Source organism: Lycorma delicatula, chromosome 4 (assembly GCF_047948215.1).
Source record: "Lycorma delicatula isolate Av1 chromosome 4, ASM4794821v1, whole genome shotgun sequence".
Taxonomy (NCBI): domain Eukaryota; kingdom Metazoa; phylum Arthropoda; class Insecta; order Hemiptera; family Fulgoridae; genus Lycorma; species Lycorma delicatula.
Window position 1 is genome coordinate 48849245 of NC_134458.1, and position 21701 is coordinate 48870945.

A 21701-nucleotide genomic window follows, 5' to 3' on the forward strand; every position below is an offset into this window, starting at 1 on the left:
AGACCACCCTGGTCCCCTTGAGGAAGCCACATCCAACACTGGATTTCGACTGTGTATTGCCTTGAGGATTTCAGGCTCCTCTATCCTTGGTAAATCATACACCAATATTTGACGCTTTCACTCGGTCAGCAACTGAGCCTTCAGCCCGTTCTTCTTCAGAACATCAGCCGCTTCACCTGCTGCTTACTTATGACTTCCAGGACCACTCCATGGTCCCTTGTTTTCGTGACCTGGGAGATCTGGAACTTTTCTTCTGCAGGTCCAGGACCTTCTTCAGGGTTAGCACCATCATCGCAGATGAATACGCTGGACTAGGTGTTACTGGGATCCCCTTGACAGTGGCCCGCTTAATTTTGGTAGCCAATGCCTGAACTGACGGCGGGGGACTAACCTGCTTAGGCCCAGTTGCAGCTGTTACTACAGTGAAGGAGACAGGCTTTTTCACCATCTTCTCCACCCGTCTTAAAGAGTGTGGATCTCGCCAAGCCCCACCCCATTACTGGTTTGAAGTCCCTGACTCCTTCCACCACCTGGACCACCTTGCTTGATAGTCGATCAACGACAGAATCTAGGGCTTGTTTAGCGCCCTGGAGGCCCTCACATTTAAATGCCCGCTGAGAAATGGTACTGAGGGAATGGTTCAAAAAATGTCCCCCAAAAGTAAAAATAGGCTGAAAAATCAAAACAAAGTGTCTTGGTTTTGGCTATGACTTGGCACTGCTAGTAAACAACATTGAAGAAGCTAAATCTCAGATATTAGAACTTCAAAATATTACAAATAAAACTGGCCTAAAATATAATTTGAAAAGACAGAAATTATGCTCCAAAACCAAATGTGATTAAAAGAAATACACATAAATGGTAATAAAATCAAAATAGTAACCCAATTTAAATACCTTGGAGAAATAATAACAAACAATCTAAATGAAAAAAGCTTGGCTCAAATAAGAAGAAACAAACTAGCTAAAGCTCAAAAATTAACCTGGTACACTTACAATAAAAATTGCCTATCAATAAACACAAAAATAAGACACTATAATAGTTATAAAACCAGAAGCCACTTGTGCAGCAGAAACATTCTTCCACCTGAACAAACAATCAAAGACAGGCACAGTCCAGAAAATTGGAAGAACCTGCATCAATAAAAAGTACCAGAAAGACAGGCAGTGGTGGATTGTGCCCAACAAAGCTGTGTAAAAAGAGTTAGAACCTACCAGCGACACCATACGTAAGAGAAAACTAGGACATATTATTCTTTGTACATATGAGGATGTAAGATTCAAGACTTCTGAAACAGCTAGTACAGTACAATCTTGATTCGAAAAACACCAAGACAGGATGCAGCTGGATCAAAGAAATAACAGAGAATCTGACGGAAATTGGTCTTACACCACAGATAACATAAAATTAAACAAGAAAATCAAGAACAAAGAAACTCGCTTCACACTCACAAGAAAAAACTCGTAACATGAACATTTTCAACAGTAGGAGAAAAAAAATCAGAATGTTTGAAAAATTACTGGGAGGACCGCAAGGCCCAAACAGTCCCATTGAAGAAGAGACTTGGATAATGGACTGAATAAAGTGATTATCCAGTGCGGTCATAAAAGATAGTAATAAAAACAGAAAAATATTAATATATTTTTCTACACTATAGAGAGAAGAACCACTTCTATAGCTCCACTAATGTCTTGGCATGTATGATATGACATACCCTCTTTGTCTTCTGATATTAAAGATTGATCATCTGCAAAGAGCCTTATATAAACAAGACACTTCCAATTCCGTACATTTAGACAGTTCTCTTAGCCCAATCCTTCAAATCCTCTTTCAATTACTTTAATATTTTAGAAATGACAAAATACAGGAAAAATGAAATAAAAATAAAACAATCAAATAAAACAATATATTTAATATTTCAATGGACTGAAAAGAATAAAATAATTCAATAAATTATTTTTATTTTTCAAACAAATTTTTATCACTATTACTTTAATTACTATTATAATACTGAAATCTCATTAAACTAGACTTCATTTAGGAGTATACATCCAACAATTTATAAAGTACATGGTTTAATACAATATTAAAGATATTATACTTATTTTATAGGTTTCCAAAATTCTGGAGTAAATGAAATAAGATATTTTTTTAAATTTATAATAAAAGAGTCAACAAAAAACAACATTAGAGAACACCTAAAAAATATCTTAATACTTTCTTCTGGATAAAATATTTAAACTTAACAACTGAATATAGTATTTAATTAGAAATATATTTTTTGTAAATCTATGTATAAATTAATATATTGCTTTATACACACATGCACACAGCCACAGATTATTTTACTGGTTTTTGATTACAATATTGTAATAGTATCACAAAGACCGGCTTGATCGAGTAAAAGTTAAACTTCTACTCAGATCAGTCGTATATAGAGAATTGAATTCTGGTCTAAACTAAACAAATTTCTACATAAAAGTACTTTTATCATCTCTATATTTACAATATTAAAATACATTATACATAATCATTGAGAAATTATATCAGAAGTTTTTTTTACATGCTAATGTTCTCAACTCTCAGTGAATATAAGTTACATTTCAATACTTTTATATAACATATCTAATGTGGTACTTCATTTTAGTGTATTATATAGTTTTAAAAATCACTGAAGGAATGCTATAACAAAAAGGTATTACAATACTGTACAAAACTGTGTATTTTGAGTATTTCTATTTAATTTTATTTCTTATGTAGTTTGAGAATTTTTGACTGTGAATATAAATTTTTTAACAAGGTGAAAATATTTTGACACTGTATCAATTAAAAGTACCAAATGATATAGTATACAGAATTTTTTTTTTCTGAATGTAAGTAAAACTAAAAACAAACTATGATTAAACAGTCTATTATTTTGAATGAAAATATTATTTTAAGTGAATCAAAGAGAAGAAAAAACAAAGAATTACTAAATGTAATAAAATTTTAAGTAAATCAATTTAAAAAAAAAGGTGAGATATATTAACAGAATTTATTTTTGAAAAGGTAAATTGAATAATCATTTATCTCAGTTCTAAAATGTGTTATTACTTTGCGTAATCTTTTTTTTATCTTTGATCTTCTCTTTAATTATAAAATTCAGCTTTTCAAAAAATCTTTAAATAAAACAATATTTATGTTACATGTCACATGCTTTTGAAGTGAATAACAGTTTGATTATATATGATTATATACTGATTATATATGTAAAAGTATTAGCAACAATTTTTATTAAATTATGTTTAAATCTGTAAGTTTCAAACTGATCACAACATGTTTAAATTCTAATGTTATCAGCAATCATATTGACAGTAACAGTAATAAAAATAAAGTACCAAATATCTAAAAGAATACTAACTTAACTTAATAGAAGAATAATTGACAGATATCACGATTTACATAATTATTGTTAATGGAAATCTACAAACAAAAATTTGCAAATGTTGTTTAACAAACTGTATTTCACTTATCTTTTTCTATATTACTAATATAATTACAATACTACTGGACAATCATATCCATTTCTGATGGTGAGGGTGGTGAAGACAACATGGGATCACCGTTAACAACACCATGGCAATCATCATCCATTAAATCTTCAGCTGAACTCAATGTTGATGCTTCTGTTAAGACATCTGGCATCTGAAAAATAAAGGATACATATATATTATATACAATTTAAAAAAAAATGTCAAGTCAAAAATGATGTGATGAAAAATAATTCAATGAACTGCATAACTTACTAGAAAAATAGAAAATTAATGAGTTCTGCTGCCATTTTTTCATGTATAATTCATCCATTTAATTTTCCTCTTTAAAAATTTTCAAAAGCATGTCTGAGGCTTGAAATAAAATAAATATACATTTGAAAACTTCACAGTAAATAAAGTCTAGTAAGGAAGAATGTATAGCAAAGATTTTATAATTGAAACCTAAATATACCACTTAAATTTTAACTATAATACAGGACAAAATTACTATTTACCAATTAATTTTTTACAAATAAATTTTAAACAGCACTGACTGTTTTTACGGTCATTACTCCTACAAAATGTCTACAGCATGTGTGAAAATGAAATTTGACATTTTGAAACTTATGTAATCTAGTGACTAGTTTCTCAAACAAGGTTTTGATTGTAGGCATTTTATCCTTACTTGATACCCTTAAATTTTCATGAAGGTTATCTCTCTTGACACTGCAGGGACTGGAAACCAATAACAAGTGTTGCCATTTTCCAAGGGAAATCTACCTGAACAATTTACATAATTCAGTACTTCTTTGGGGGATGAGTGACGGTTTTCTAAAAATAATCTTAAGTCTTGGTTCAGGTAGATTTTTAGAATGTAGAAGAAAAGTAATTTGTTGTAATATGTATTTATGCTGGTCTGTGCAGAAGTGCTAATCAGTAATGTGTTATTTCCAACTGGGTAAAGACTGAAAATTCTTGAGAGTGAGTATTGTGACTGCTGACTCCCATAAGAGACTGATGTATACATTTGGGCAGGTTTATCTATCTATTTTGTGGTCCTTATATGGGTACAGTGCCCCTTTATCACAATTCACCACTTTCTATTATCTATATATTTTCCTCTCTCATGGTTTTCTGCTTTACGAACACTGGCTATGTGTTACAAAGACATTTTTGATTTATTATATTGCTGGTACTCGTGTGGCTTGATATAGGCAACTCTGCCTTAAGAGGTGTTCAGGGACTGTTTCTTATTTGGTGGCTGTATAAGAAATCTTATTAAAAGCTAAGGAACTTGATAGGTAAAGCCAAGCTTCCTTAGATTTCTTAATACAATTTTACAAAAACTGTTTACAGATCAGACTTTGAGGAGGATGCAATTTAATATTTTACACAGAACCATTAATTAATTTTGAAATTAACTTACTTTTTAATAAATTTAAAAATGACCACATTCACTTATATATTACTGACAATATAAAGAAAATATCAGATTTGAAAAACTTTTATATTATTCAAGCTAGAATGTAACTATGTATTGGAAAGTTTGAGGTAAATGTAGATTAGTCTGAAATTAAAAAAGTACTGAAGAGAAACTTTTTTATGACAGTTGTGAACAGGGTTTTTTTTAATAAATTGTGAAGAATTGTTTTGAACACTTACTTAACGTAATAAAATTTTTAAAGTATCTGCCAAACAATTTATGAACTATTTATCACTTTTTGTAAAATATTGAAATTTGATTTTCTGATACAATATAGAGGCCAATTATACACAATAAAATAAATGATAAAAATCAGTAATCAATTTTAATGATAAAACAGTTACATATGTATCTTAATAATATTCTTCAGGTCGGCTGAATGAATTACTTTGACAATGCAACAAATGGAAAAAATAGTCAATAAAAAAAAAAAAAAACAGTTGATATTGATTAAGTTGTACAATGAATGTAATAACTTATTTTATCAGTGACATTTTAACAATATACAATACTTGTTAACCAAACACATAATGAAATATTACTGAAATATTTTTACAGCTTTATTATGCAAATATATATATTTACCATAGTCAATCCCAACAATTGCACTATACAATAGAAAGACATACAAGTGGTAAGAAATTAGTATAAATAAATAATATTAAGTGACTGGAATATATTAACTGTATTTACAGATAATTAAACTAACAAAATTATCAATGGAAGACTTTCATATTTGTCTTATATTTCACTGCAATCTTATAAATTTTCATACAATAATTTTCGGATTGGAAAGTTGATGCTTGAGAAAGATCCTAGTTTATCATTGTAGATGGACTGTTCCAGAAGTACCTTTAAATCAATAGACTGTTCCATGCTAATGTCCAACAGAGCTATTACCTTATAAATGGAAATTGTAACGCTCTAGAGTGGAGGCATTTCTACATCTTTGCCGAAGTTCCTTATGGCACTTTCAGGAAGCATCAAGAATTATGACCCAGCTAAGGAAGGTTCTGATTTTCATTATGCACAAAACTGGATAGGCTGGACTTCTTTTTGGCACACACACACACACACACACACACACACACACACACACACACACACACACATACACACACACACACACACGCACACACACACACACACACACACACCAGTGAATGGAGGGTGAGGGAGAGAGTGATGCATAGATGTACAATCTCATTTAATCATTGACAATCCAAAATACTTTATTTTATTTCTTTTATTTTTCTGTACTTCTGGATGATCATAATTTTACAATTGTTTTATATTAAAATGTTATCCACGCTTTTTCTATTTAAAAATGATCAAACACCTAAAAAAAGTGAGATAAGTGCACTAATTTTAATAAATAGCAGCAAAATTACCTTTGATGATAAAGGTGGGTTGTTTTTAATATAAGTGTTTATTACAACAGAAGGAGCTGTGGGTTGCCAAGTAAATTCAGAAACATGCAGACCATGGGCTTTAGCCAAATGTTCCAGCTCCTGTAAAATAAAACACGTGATAGATAGTTAATCACATAATATAAATGTTAATATCAGTTTATCAAACATTATACTGTACCACTATATTGAAAATAGTAAAAAAATCTTGGTAGTGATAACAATAGAAATAGTAATTAAAAATAATCAGGTGGTTTTAGTATTTGCACACACCCACATTTAATTTTATAATTATTCTTTAGATTGTGTAAGCACAAGATAAACTTCTGATTTATAAGATAAAGGTCTACTAAATTTTTAATGTGTTTTGTTATCACAAACTTAAACAACAAAAAGAAACCATACTCCAATCCTAAACAATATATATTATGTTGATTCCATAAATGATATTATTGACTTCAATAAACTTTCAAAATTAAAATCAAACAAACGTTTGTATCTAATATATTTGTTTAAAATGATATCAAAATTAAGTATGTAAAATGTATTTTTATTTTTAAAAGTATCAGAAAAGTCAAAATATTGAGTAATTTAAAATCCCAACCTGATCTCAAAACACAGAAATAAAAAAAAAATCATTCTGAAATTTTGTCGGAATAAAATTCATGCGAGGACAGTCCAGAAAGTAACTTATGTTTGTGCCTAGCGTGGAGATGGGTGGAGATAGAGCCGCCATCTTGGTGACAAAACGTTTCTACACTCAGTATGTATCAAGATGTTGTAGTGTGTAGACTGATTTTTCTACTTTGTTCATTGTGAATTATTGAAATGTGCAGTTCAATAGAAAATCCAGCAAGTTGTGAGGTGCGTTCAGTGATTAGGTTTTTACTGGAAAAAAACCTCAAGATTTAATTTATGATTTGACAGGAGCGAATAACAAAAACGGCGTGCTGATGTCATAGTCAATTTATCAGATATCCTAACATGCTCTAAAGAAGAATATTCCTTGCTCTAGAGTCATGTCAGAACGACTGGAATGTAACACATAAGAAAAACCTCAAACCAATTGAAATTCATCAGCAACTTTGTGAGGTGTAGAGATGGAATAATGAGTGAAGGTGGAGTGAGGCAGTGATGCATTTAGTTTAAAAATGGCTGCACCAATGTTAACGATGAAGACTGCTGTGGTCGGCCTAGTCTTATGACTGATGAACTAACGATGAAAATCAACTATAAAATTTGTGAAAATTGCTGCATTTTCATTACGGAACTCTCGTTTTATTTTCCCCAATTTCATGAAGTTTACTGCATGAAATTGTATCAGGGAAGCTTGGTTATCACAAGTTTTGTGCAAGATGGGTGCCAAAAATCTAAGGCAGCAGATTCCTACAGAGAAAGAATTGAAAAGCTTGTGCATTGTTATAAGAAGTGCCTCAATTTAAATGGTGACTATGTAGAAAAATAGTTTAAGATTGTCCCTTTCAAATGTATATAATAAAATTTCTTTTTTTTATTTGGCTGATTTTTTATTTCAAAATGTAAGTTTCTTTCTGGACAGTCAGAAAACACATGTTATAAAATTTACACTGCTCTGCTGAGTGGAGAGAATTCATTATTCTGACAGAAAGGGATACATTTACTTGTTTTACACTATCTGTCCTTTCTTACAGCTATGACACAGTCTAGCATTAAACATACTGATATACAACAGTACATTTAATTGGTGAAGAAAGCAACACAGAAATTCACTTCACTCTTCATATCCCAAGTAAGTCTAACAAGAGATGATTATTACTTGTTACTTTTAATGGTTATCATTTTTGAGAGACTGACATATGTCACTTAAAACTTATAGTTAAGGCATCTAAAATACTATCAAAAATGGCATGTTAAAAATAACAAAATAATAAATTTTGTTATTTGTTTGATGTAATTATAGAATTATGTATCAACTGATGATGAGGGATCCCATGAAAATTTACTATTGATATTAGTTTTCTTAGGTTTTTCTGTTACTGTGTTTTGGTGGTATTTTTTTGAATTTAATTTGTATACAATATAAAAGTCTGAAGTTTTGATATAATCTACTTAATAAATATATATTCACATTAAGTAAAGAAAAAAATTGTTTGTCCTGTTTGGGAGGCACATTTTTCAGAAAGTAAGCTAATGTTAAAGATAATAAGACTAATTAGAAATTTTCCCTTCTATTTATTCTGTAAATAACAATTAGAACTGCACCTGTATTCGAAGTAGCAAACGCCTATTTTGAGTTTCAAGTTGTCTTTGCTTACTTTCTACTTGTTTCATTTTCTGAACTTCATGTTTAAGTGCTTTGATGTAGTCTACAGATGATTTTAGGATGGTACCCTTATTGGGTCTGACATCACGGACTATTTCAAAATATCTGACAACAGAAAAGTAGATGAAAATTTAAAAAAAATATTACAACAAATAAAAAACTTAATATTAAATGTACCAAAAATTTACATAAATGTGAGAAAATTTTAATATATTAAACAAAAAACTGATTTGTAGAGCTAGTTTCCCATAGATCTTTATAAATGAAAAATTACACAACACACAATTAAAATCACACCTTGTATCTTAACTGAGATCGAATCTACAATTATTTTTTAACGATTTGTTACAGAATTGATCTGAAAATACTGTTCATATATAATATCTTGTACAAATCTTTTAATTTCAGTATAATTATCACACCTAAGAGTCAATTATTTTTTTAACATACTGTAATTATGTCTTCATAAGTAACGTTTACTTTCTAGTTTTTATTTCACAAACAGAAAATATAAGGTCATATTATTTCTTTTTTTTTCTTATTATGTTTAACACTAATATCTAAAAGTGACTACCAATTCAACACATATAGATTTTTTTTTCTCAAGCAAAAAATGAGAACTGCTGATTTACAGAGTTAAAACTTTTAATGGTTTGTCATTACTAACTTTCATGGAAAAGTTGATAATAGATAAAGCTAAAGAACCATACTTTTCTAGAGCAAAAAGAAATTATATGTATAACCACAAATATGGCTTGCCCGATCGTAATAACAGTTAGGAGTATTCCCACTAATGGATGTCATCAATGTATGAAATCAATCTATCTACAATCTCGTAAATGTTCATGTCTGCTGCTAATAGTAGGTACATGCACTAACTTATTGGTTTTGTCTCTTAGGCTATTTATAATACTGTTTACATTAAATAAATAAAATATAAAGAAATGAATATATATACATTTTCTCTATAATTATTTATTTTAACTGTTATCCTCTGTTACTAATAATGTCAAAAGCACACTTGTTAAACTACAGGAACTATTCTATTAAACATAGCTTTACCTATTCATATTTTATCTATGCTTCACATCCTTCAATTTCCAAGATTCAACTCTCTGAGATATTTTAACTGTTGAAGAAATATCAAATTGTAAGGGATGAAGTTAAACAACTTATGCAGGACCTTACATTATTTTTAACAGAAAAGTTAACAAAATAAAAGTATGTTTACAAAAAAAAAAAAACTAATTATTTTGCATCACTACAGTAATTTCTTATTGGTAACTGAAAAAATAATAAAAAAGAATAATTATAAGAAAATCAACAGTTTATTAAGTGCTACAGAAAATTAAGCAGTGCGACTCTTTTACGGAAACACAGATCCAATAACACTACTGAAAAACACAAAATAATTATTTAATGAAAAAAAAAACTTCAAATATTGAAGTATTTGGCCAAACTAAAAAAAAATTCCTTTTGGCATGCCAGAAGGCGGAGGTAGATTTCACTGGTGCTAAATATGGGATAAAAAAGATTTCCACCTTAAAGTTAAGAAGAACTTCAAATTTACTCAATACCACAATGGTTGCATGTGAAAAAAGTTTCACATATTTAGCATACGACAAACCCCATCTTACAATTTCAACATTTGAAACATTTTGGTTATCCCTTGTCATAAGGGTTGGTCATATAAAAAACTGTTTAAAATTTTAGGTAATGTTCAGAGGACTAACGACCACTTAAAACTGATTCGATACCGTGCCTATTAAGGGAGGTATAATTTTTTTGTCTTCAAAACAATTTTTTCCACCCTCTGGGCCAATGATTGGTAATATAAAAAAAATGACTTAGATAAGTTTTAGGCCCTTATCCAAAGAATAGTAGAAACTTAATATTCTACTTAACACATTTAATATTTTACTTAATAAGAAAGTTACAGCGATATTTTGTTTTTTTGAAAGAGCTACCCTATTTCCACCCCCATGTTCCGATTTTGTCTGTTAACGAACTCAACCAAGATTTTGATATGAGTTATTTCTAAGGAACAATTTGAAAATGATTGATGCAAAATTACGGCAGTTATCGTGTCCACAAGTGAAACATATATATATATATATATATAATGTATGTATAAACTTAGACTGGAATAAAATGTTCAGCATTTTAAAAAAATTAGGGTTCAAATACAGAGATAGAAGAACAATTGCTAACATGTACAGGAACCAAACAGCAACAATAACAATTGAAGAACATAAGAAAGAAGCCCTAATAAGACAGGGAGTCCGACAAGGATGTTCCCTATCGCCGTTACTTTTTAATCTTTACTAGTGAAACTTGGACAATCGGAGTATCTGAGAAAAAAAGATTAGAAGCTTTTGAAATGTGGTGCTATAGGAGAATGTTAAAAATCAGATGGGTAGATAAAGTGACAAATGAAGAGGTATTGCGGCAAATAGGTGAAGAAAGTAGCATTTGGAAAAATATAGCTACAAGAAGAGACAGACTTATAGGCCACATACTAAGGCATCCTGGAATAGTCGCTTTAATATTGGAAGGACAGGTGGAAGGGAAAAATTGTGTAGGCAGGCCACGTTTGGAGTATGTAAAACAAATTGTTGGGGATGTAGGATGTAGAGGGTATACTGAAATGAAACGACTAGCACTAGATAGGGAATCTTGGAGAGCTGCATCAAACCAGTCAAATGACTGAAGACAAAAAAAAAAAAAAAAAAATGTATAAACTTTTGAGCTGACAGTGGTTTTGGGATCTGGGGCTTTCCGGGAATTGGATCATGATACCCATTACAATAGGTAGCTTTTTTATGAAATTTACCTAATAACTAGTTTCTGACTTCTCAAGTTGCCACAAAGAATTATTTTGATTTTGCAATAGAATACAGTTTTGTATAATTAATGCTTTGCATGGACTGAAATGTTTTACTAGCATTACTTATGTATGGTCCCAGCATTTGGGACATAGTAGGCAGATATTAAACAACTCTCAGATACTGGGGTTAGTAGCTACAAATAAGGTCCTTGGATCAAATAAGCGGTCTCGGATTGGCAACAAGAAATCTACGGACGGAAGTGGTGACTTAATTGCATTTATTAAAGCCACAAAACACAGGTGTAATTTTGTAGCAAGACAAGTAAGTATGGCTGCCAAAAAAGGTTAGAAAAAGCTGTGTACAAATAGTGATGCTTATCCTCTTCATAAAGAAACCCTTTTAGAATATCCTGGTCTCTCAGATTTGAGGGTTACAATGAGGGGCAGGTCCCCATCAGTCACAAAAGCTGCATTTGCTAAATTATGAAAAAAATGTAGAATGTAAACAAAAATAACTGGAATACAAAGGGGGAAAATCATAAAATTAGGATGTGTAATGTACAGATTTTCAAACAAGATTGGTAACATTTTTTAACAATGACATAAAAATTACATTTTTTTTTAACAAATGGGAAATGTAAGTATTAATCATTATCTGCAATTTCTACACTGGTTTTGACAAAGGTGTATTCAGTGAAGCTTTGTGATGCTTTGGATATAAGGAGCTACAGTGTTGGGATGAGCTTGGGATCAAGGAAAACTCCTATCTAGTACTTTGAGATTGCTTTAAAGAAGATAAAGAGACAAAACAAAGGACTGGGAGAAAATCTGCTGAATTGTTGAAGCAGGCAGAAAGGAGTTGGCAGATAAGAATTTAAATAGCTGCTTTTGGACAGAAGTGATAAAAGTCTGTATGAAAGCTTTAGACGTTTGAGCTGATTATTCAATGATAACATTATATAACCAGATTTAAAAGGTAGGGATTGAAGAAATGTAATGAAACCACTATGCATGTTTCACATGTAAATGTTTTAATTTTCCTACAATCATTTTAACAATCAAACTCTTTTATAACCTCATAATCTCACAATCTTATTTTAAAAAAACAATCTCCTGCAATAACCGCCATTCTTCTTTGGATCTTCCTTATTTAGAGTTATGTATACTACTTTATACTTGCTATTATTTAGAGGTTTTACTATATTTTTTTAGATTTAAAAATATGAATTGTTAAATATAAATACCTGATTGCTTTAATATTATAAAAATAATGTTTTAATACAAACATCAGACTTACGGATCATTATTTTTTGGAAGCAAAGTCCCAAGTTCCTTAATACGATCATTTATATTGAATCTTCTTCTTCTTTCAACTGAAAAAAAAGAAAAATCGGACAATTACTTTCATGTTTTATTTTTTTCAAGTTATTTCAAGTTATTTATTATAAGGTACAATTAATTAATTGCAATTAATACTTGCTAATAAATCTTTCCAACACTGTATAATTGAAAAGTAAATGAGATCGGTAATTGTCAATCAAATTACAACCAATTTGGATAAGATTTGAACATTTATGGCTGCTGGAAAGAAATCCGATTTTTAAGACAAAAATAACAGTAACTATAATTTTTAACATCATTGTTAAAAATATAAGATTACAGAATATTCCATAAAGTGGTATATTCCATATACCACTTTTAAATTGAAATTAAATGTAAATTAAAAAAAAGAAATTATAAATAATACTAAAATAAATGTCAAAATGTTAAATCAAAAGGTATAAATACCTTTTTTAATAACTTGAGAAAGTTATTAAAAAAGCATCACACAATTGTATAGCAAAACTACTAATTCCTTTGCCATCGATTAGTATCATAGGTTATGAAAATGGTTGAGTGCGTTTAACATGTGTGTCAACTGGGCCGAAGAAATTGAAGTGGCAGCCGCTGATATTTTAACATTAAAACGTCTGTGAGAAAATAATTTTAAACCGTCCATTAAAGCAAAAAAGCAAAAGATTATTGACCAGTATTTTTCTATTAAGTAAGTAATTAGTTACACGTATTATTGTTATTTTCTTAATCAAATTACATCAGTTATTCCAATTAATAAATGCATATGAAAGGACATAACATTTTCTGTGGGTTATTCCATTGAAATTAGGGTAATTCCAGTAATCTGACACCAGGGCTGCCCAATATGTGACAGATTATCAAAAGCCTACTGTATAAGACTGGATTTCACCTGTAATGAATACTCCATATTATGGAATAAGCACATCAATGTTTTGAGAAATAACTACTAAGGGACAAAGTTAAAATAGTAAATTACAACATAACAAAATAATATGCTATATTAAATGTAATATTTAATTCTATATTCATATTAACACATTTAGTTTTATAAGGAGTTAGTTTTTTTTTACCTTTCATCTATTTTAATAACAATTAAAAAAAGTAAATGAATTATAATAATGTTTATTATTAGATGTTTTTAAAAATAACCTAATTTGATAAATGAATCTATTAAATATTTTTATTTTCTTGCTAACAAGTACAATTATAAAAATTTAATTTCAGTCTTCTTTATTTTTTCATTTCTTTTGAAATGATCTGATCTCAATCTTCTGAAAACAATTTCAACAGATTACAAAGGGTCATGGTTTTTTTTTTACTATTTTATAAAAGTATTTATTACATTTTGTCACGCTCACTTACAAAAACAATCTGATGATTTTGATTATTTTCATTTAAATATTATACATACATACATTAACAAATTTTGAATGTTTTTTGTCACTTCAGCCACTTCAAGCCATAACATTACATTAATTCTGTATGAATACTCCTGAAGTTATAAGCAAGCTGTGCATAACAGTGAGTATTAAGACACAGCGTATATTATTATTTAATCTGACCAACTTTTGGTTTGGCATCGGCCATAACAAAAAGTAGGTTAACATAAACTAATAATGGGACAGCAGAAGAGGAACTAGAAGGAATACGCATGAAGAAGAGAAAATGATGATTGATTCAAATGATCTTTTAGGGTAACTTTATTTCAATTAGCTGTTATTTATAAATCACAAGATATAGAATACGTATTACATAAATTTCAGGTTAGGGAAAGCAAATAACACTATTATTATATTCTATATGTTATGACTGAGCCAAAACTAAGTAATGCTGTGTCAGTCATATAAATTTCTTAAAATGATATGTCAAGTCAATTTCACAGAACTGAAACAAAACAGAAGGAAATATTACATAAAGAATTAAGAGGTGATATTGTGGGATCAAGTGCCAAGTGTTGTGTCACAATGGTAACTAGTGGAAAGAATTGTAGATTTAACAGGAAGGCATAGGGAAGTGCATAAAGGATATGTGGACAGAATGAATAGTAATAGAACCTAATAGTGCACTTTTTATTAGTTGGAAATATAAAGCGGATGACAAAAGACAAATTGGACAAGCTATAAAGACTGACCCATATAATTTATGATGATGATGATGACATAATAAATTAATAACACAATTCTTACTCATGTTATGATTATCTTTTTTTTGGCGATCCTTGGCGAGTGCATGTAAATCTGCTTCAGTAAACTGTGCCGGTTCAGACTTTACTTGTTGTAGATCAGGAGGGCATGAGATACTCGTTTTAACCGGCGTTGTGCTTGATCCTAGAGCAATTAAATGGTCGAGGTACATTCCTGTAGAACCAGTCTGAAACAGAGATCGATTGAATATATGAAATCATTAATCAACTCTGAAAAATAAAATCAGCAAATAAAAAAGTATGCGCACCAACAAAGCATAGATTCCTAAAGAAATATGAGAATTTAGTAAGTATATAATTAGTAAATAAAATAAGCATGTAGTGGGAGGAGATGAATCACATTAGATCAGTGATTCTTAACCAGTAGTCTGCGATGATGAGACAGATGGTCAACAGGCAGACTTAAATTAAATGGAAAATTATCCAGACAAAACAAATAATAATTAAATAAGAAAGTAAAAATTGAAATAAAATGGTTAATGAAAAATTACTTAACTTTTTAATTTTCATGAAGATTTCAATGACCAGACATCTGGTATTTCCAGAGTATGAGGGTACGACTGCATTGTCACTAATATAAAAGGATTAGGCCACACTGGTAGCCTAATCCAGGTAGCTTGAGGATACAGCACAGTATTTTGTTCCTTTTTTTTTGCTGTTTTGTTATATTTGAAGTAGACAAGTGTTACCCACATTTCAATCATTTGATTTCTATCAATACACCTGTTCTTCCCACCCCTGGTCACTTAAAATTTTGACAAATAAAATCAGATTTTTGGCAGAACATTTTTGTCAGGCAAACTTTTTTCTTTCAGGCAGAATTTTTTGTCAGAGTGTGACATAATTTTAATTATCCGATCTCAAGCAATCTGTACAACAATCAGACCTGCACACAAAGAGCTCTGAGTTTCTGTTTAGTTGTGAGGTAACTCCAATTTTATATATATTTTTAGAAACATTTTGAATAATGGAAAAATGGCTTAAAACAGGAACTTTGAAAAGAAAAGCAAATGTAACAAGTGACGCTAGGCCTAAATGAGATTCATGTGTCATAACGGCAAGTAAATGTGATACAATTAAGGTAAAAAAAAATCAGCAGTTCAAAGAAAAAATACAGTAGGAAATATGACAATTTTATATTTTAAATTTGGGTTTACTCAGTGTGGTGATGAAAGTGAACAGAAACCTCAATGTTTTTAGTGTTATGAAGTGTTGAATGAGTGTGTGAAACTCCAATAACATTTAGAAACTAAACGTAAAGTGAAGAGTAAATTAACTGCATTATTTCAGCGACACTTAGGGACATTAAATAGATACAGTTTCGGCATTGGGTTCCATATCAAGGTACTGGAGGCATCCTACCTCTTAAGTTTGTGTTTAGCCAAAACAGGGAAACTTCATTCCTTTGGAGAAAATTTAAACTATAAAAGATGTGGTAAAAATTATGGTAACAATTTACTAAAGAATGTTGATTTGATTCCTCTTACAAATGACACTGTTGGTTGCAGAATTGACAATATGGCAGATGTAGAATATCAATTAATTGAAAGATTTAAGAACAGCCGAGTTACAAATAAATGAGACTACTGACGTTTATAATAGTGCACAGTAATTGTGCTGCGAAAAATAACGCCATGATAATATTCTGTTATCATCAATAATAGTTATTTGTCAATACGAACTGGAGAAAAAATATTTCACTCTCAATAACTAGATAAGTGATAAAGGGATCCAGTGGGGAAAACTGTGTGGGGTTCTGTTTGGATGGAACTTGCACCCTTACAAATAGGCATAGTGGGGTTATTTCTAAGGTTAAGGATGTAGCTCTGAATATGAACTGGATTCAGTGTTTCATATTTACAGAAATGTTGGTGTCCAAAGGAATGCCACCATAATTTAAAACTGGATTAGATTAGCAATATATTAGATAATGCTGTAAAGCTAGTTAATTTTATTAAGACTCGACCATTAAATAACAAGTTGGTTTTTGTACTCTGTAATGAAATGGGCAGTAAATAAACACAACTTTTACTGCATAAATTCACTGGTTTTCCAGGGGCAAAGTACTAACAAGATTATTCAGTTAAAGCAGAAAGTTTAATTTTTTGTAAATGAACACAATTCTGATTTTGCATCATTCATTGTTAATGCAGGTTGTTTATTAGCATTATGATATCTTTCAGACATATTTTCTATATTAAATGAATTGAATCTCTCCCTTCAAGGAAATTGTTTAACTGTTCTTGATGCCTACAACAAAATAAAGACATTCTAGAAAAAACTAATGTTATAGATTAACTGCATAAAAGATAGACAATTAATAGCTTTTCCAACATTTGAATGCTTTTTAATGAAAAATTCCAATCTGATGAATATTTGTTGATTATGATTTTCTTGAAAGGGTTTATAGCAAACTGTGAAACAGAATTTTGAAACATGTTTTCTGAATAACTTTTATAGATAATTTTCTGTGGGTTTGTGATCCATTTCAGCATTACAATCACAAGAAAGAACTCTTATAAAAAAAAAGACATCTAACTGAGCTTTCAAGCAAGAGTGGACTTAAAATGCAATTCCATGATCTTGGTTTGCCCTAATTTTGGATCTTACCTTCAATGAGAGGTGAATTAATTGAATTATCTGAAGAAACATTGAAAATTGTCACACAGTTTTCAAACCTATATTTGTGAGAAATGATTTTCAATGTTCCTTCAAGTAAAAAGAAATACAGAAGCCATTTTAATATAAGTGCTGATGCTCCACTAAAGTTGACCAATACTGGTAGATATCAAAGAACTCTGTACGGGTGAACAAGCTCAACCATTTCAAGTAAATAACACAATTTTATCATATGATTTATTTGTTAAATAAAGATAAAATTTTTGTTCAATGATGATTCACTTTTAATATTTTACTACCAACAAGTTAGTTGATTATTTTTCATATTATTATTCAAAAAATGCTTTTAGATTATGTTATAAATGACACAGTATATCCCAATTGTTGATAATACCTACATAGGTAAAAAAAGTAAGGCCTACATAACTTAGTGGTCCACAGAATTTTTGAAACATTTTACTTGTCCTTGAGTTGGGGTTGAGAAACACTCCATTAGACCAATGGTTCCTTAAAAATGGGATACAGGATCTTTTCAAATTACATGTAAAATCTTTTCACGCAGACATAAAATATAAATAAAATCAATGGAAAAATTTTAAAAAGGACTTTTTTCTCCTGCAACTATAAACACTAGTCTATCTAAAAATTTTCTTATTTACTATAATAGAATTTTGAGAGGTGTAGCTTTTGGGAATCTTCCTTAGGTAGGTCTTATTAGTGCCCACCTTAAAATTTAATGTCTTAACTGCTGCAGTTCCTTTTCTTTTAAAAGTTTTGTTTCTACTGTTGAAGAAAATGTAAAATTGATGCAAGATTTTTAATTCAAAATGATCATTATTTTAAAATACAACAGAATATCGAATATCATAATTAATTAGCCTGTTCACACATTTGAGATAAGAACTATCAAGTTATTCAGTTGAGTGAAGGACAGGGCTCTACGAAATGAGCTAAGCACACTGGAATAACATATTTCACCACAGTGGTGAATTAATTATTTTATTTTCAGGAATGTAGACAAAAGTACTAAAGAAATGTTATAATTTTTATTTTTTATGAATTTAAGCGATAATAATGACAACAGAGGGTACTTCCCAGCATGAGCCTCAGCTACTGTGCAGGTCACAGATAGCAGATGGTAAATGGCCCTCAAATATGAAGTTAGCTGCAAATAAGGCTTTGCCAAATAAGCAGTCCTGGACTTAGGCAGCAGCATTTGCAGGATGTGGTAGGGGTAATTCTGTGACAGTGTTATTCTGTTTAAAACCCACATAGATCCTTTGATGATGCTGTGACATGGTGAGCAAGTGCTGCCATTAAATAAGCACTGCCAATGAGAAATGGTCAATGGTCCTGAGGGTGGAGGAGGAATTTTTTCCCAAAGACTGAGGGAGCAGAAGAACCAAGGGAAGGTAAGTAAACCCTGAAGGAAAATCAGTGGGTTAAGAAACCTTACGGAGGTAACCCCTTCACCTATATAGTTCAGTCATAGGGTTAGCAGCCCACACTAAGCAAATTTAAAAACTATTCAGAGAGATAGACGGAAGGAAACTGGACTGAAAATAAACGATAAGAAATAGAAACAGCAGAATAAAATGATTTTTGGGATATGGAACATAACTTCTCTAACATGTAAGGAGATCAAGATAATTGAGGAAATAAATAAATATAGAATACCAATAATGGAATTGAGTAAAACTAAAAGGAATGGAAGTGGAGAGGTCTTGGTGGATGATGATTATGTGATGAGATATATGGGAGGGTGTGCTGGGATATGAGAAAGCGAAGGAGGGAGCAGCTATAATTCTGAGCAGGGAAGAGAATGAGAAGGTGCTTGAGTGGGAATCAGTTGGTCCTAGAATGGTGTATATGGTGTTGTAGTTTGAGGAGATTGGGTGTGATTCAGATATATATGTGAACATAGGATACGGGACTGGCTGCAAGGGATGATTTTTACGAATTTCTGCAGGAAACTGTAGAAAATTACGCCAAAGAATAGAATATATTATAGTGATGGGAGACTGGAATGCCAGAGTTGGAAGCAATCCAGAATCTGTGTGGTAGTTTGGGAAATTATAGAGCTTAGCATACACTAAAAGATAATGGTAAAAGAATGATTAATTTTTGTATAGATAATGAATTCCTGATTGGTAATAGCTTCTTCCTGCATAAGAAAATAAATCAGATAACTTTTTTATTGGAAGCAAAGAAAGTAGAGTGTAATTGATTACTTCACCTATACTAAACAAATAAGATACATTATGCATGATGTGAGAGTTTGTAGAAGTGCAGAGCCAAGTACAGAAAATAGATTGCTAGTAATGAAAACATGATTTAGGGCCACAAAAAAAGAAAAATCAATAAATACTCCAGAATATCAATAGAGAAACTGGAAAAAAGAAAGGAATATCAAGGTAGACTAGCAAATAGTTTCTCCTTATTGGGTGAGTAGAATATGGGTTTAAACAAGAAATGAAAAGTCCTAGTGAGACCATGAAGAGAGTGGTTGAAGAGCTGAGTGGAAGAAGATATCCAGTGGATTCAAACAGGCTAGATGGTGGAAATGGACATGCAAATAACAATTATAATTATTCTTACACCACAAATATTTTTATATTATTTTTGTTATAATCCTGTGATAGTATTCAAAATAGAATCCCAGAGAATACATTTTTTTTTTTACTTTTATTCTTAAGCAGTGTGACAGACTAATAAAAACTCTGAATGTAATTAATATAGATGCTCTTGAATACAGGGTAATCTTCTACATTACTGATCAACACATCATATAAATTTTCATATGTTTCAGGAAATGAAAGAAATGTAATTTTTTAATAACTTTTGTTGTCCTACTGCTGTTTTTCTACAAATTTTAAAATTTAAGCAAAAACCTCATTTTCTGTTAGGTCATGGTTTGCTTTAGGGATCCAAGAAATATCCAAGAGCTTATGACTTTCTCAGCTGATTTACTATACTCAAAATTGCACTCCTATATCGATTATGGATTCAGAGCTGACTGCAATTTTGGATACCACATGGATGTTCATTAGCTTTATTTGCCAGAGCAAGTAAAATAAGGGATTTACAGAAAAATTATAAAAGTTAATTAACATGTAATTTTGAAATTACAATACTGACAACAGTAACAACATAAAAATCGTAAAGAAAAATTATTTATCTGATATAAAAACTAATAAACCATGTAAAAGACTTTAAATCTTTTAAGATATATCTTTACCACATAAAAAATAATAGTATGGAAAAGTGTTTAAATTTCTTTTACTGAAAATTTATCCATGAACATAGAATTTGAAACTTTGATAAACTTTTAAAATATTGTACCAGATAGATTAAAAAAAAATACAGATGAGCTTCATTGAAATTTAACAGACCAGATAATCATTTGGCCTGTCCAATGAGTCAAACCTAAAACTCTGTACTGATAGGTTCAAGACAAATGTCAACCAGAAAAAAAGAGAATATACAAGAATGATGTAATAATGGAATGATCCAGATGTAAAGTAGTGTTGAGAAACTACCATTTAAAAAACAAATATTTACTTACAGAAGGGTCAAAGGAAAAAAGAAGAGAAAGAGTAGGGTCAATGAAAAATATTACTAAATTTTGGCAGGTACAATTTGTGGGAAAAATCTGAAATATAAGACCCCTTGGATAATACAGAAATTAATGTATATTTGGGTATCATGACCACAATGAAACGTTTATTCTGTCGACCAATTTACTATAACACTGTTCAGGAAAAACAAGGGTGTAAAGTAATTTACAGAAAGAGATATGTTTTTAAGTTATTATAATTAATAAAATTAATTATCAATATATAAAATAAGTAATAAAATGTATTCCATACTTTTATAAGTTTTTAAAGGTAACTTTTTCAATTCTGATATAACTAGCTAACACTCCTGGTAAGATACTTCTTTTTCTGCTTTGCATAAACATGCCACAAATATTTAAGGAAATATGTAAGG

The 21701-nt window shown here is 30.3% G+C and overlaps 1 protein-coding gene across 3 annotated transcripts in view; it reads right to left on the bottom strand.

The window, feature by feature from the left end:
- Positions 1–1892: 1892 nt before the first annotated feature.
- The window catches only part of Mitf (transcription factor Mitf), a 137103-nt gene continuing 117294 nt past the window's right edge, over positions 1893–21701 (bottom strand). For all 3 annotated transcript variants that reach the window (XM_075362896.1, XM_075362894.1, XM_075362895.1), the window contains 5 exons: positions 15076–15259; positions 12831–12906; positions 8646–8811; positions 6387–6506; positions 1893–3684 (listed from right to left, as the gene is read on the bottom strand). In XM_075362896.1, coding sequence (XP_075219011.1) covers positions 3544–3684; positions 6387–6506; positions 8646–8811; positions 12831–12906; positions 15076–15259 — 687 coding nt within the window. In that variant the 3' untranslated portion in view covers positions 1893–3543. The remainder of the gene's footprint in view (positions 3685–6386; positions 6507–8645; positions 8812–12830; positions 12907–15075; positions 15260–21701) is intronic.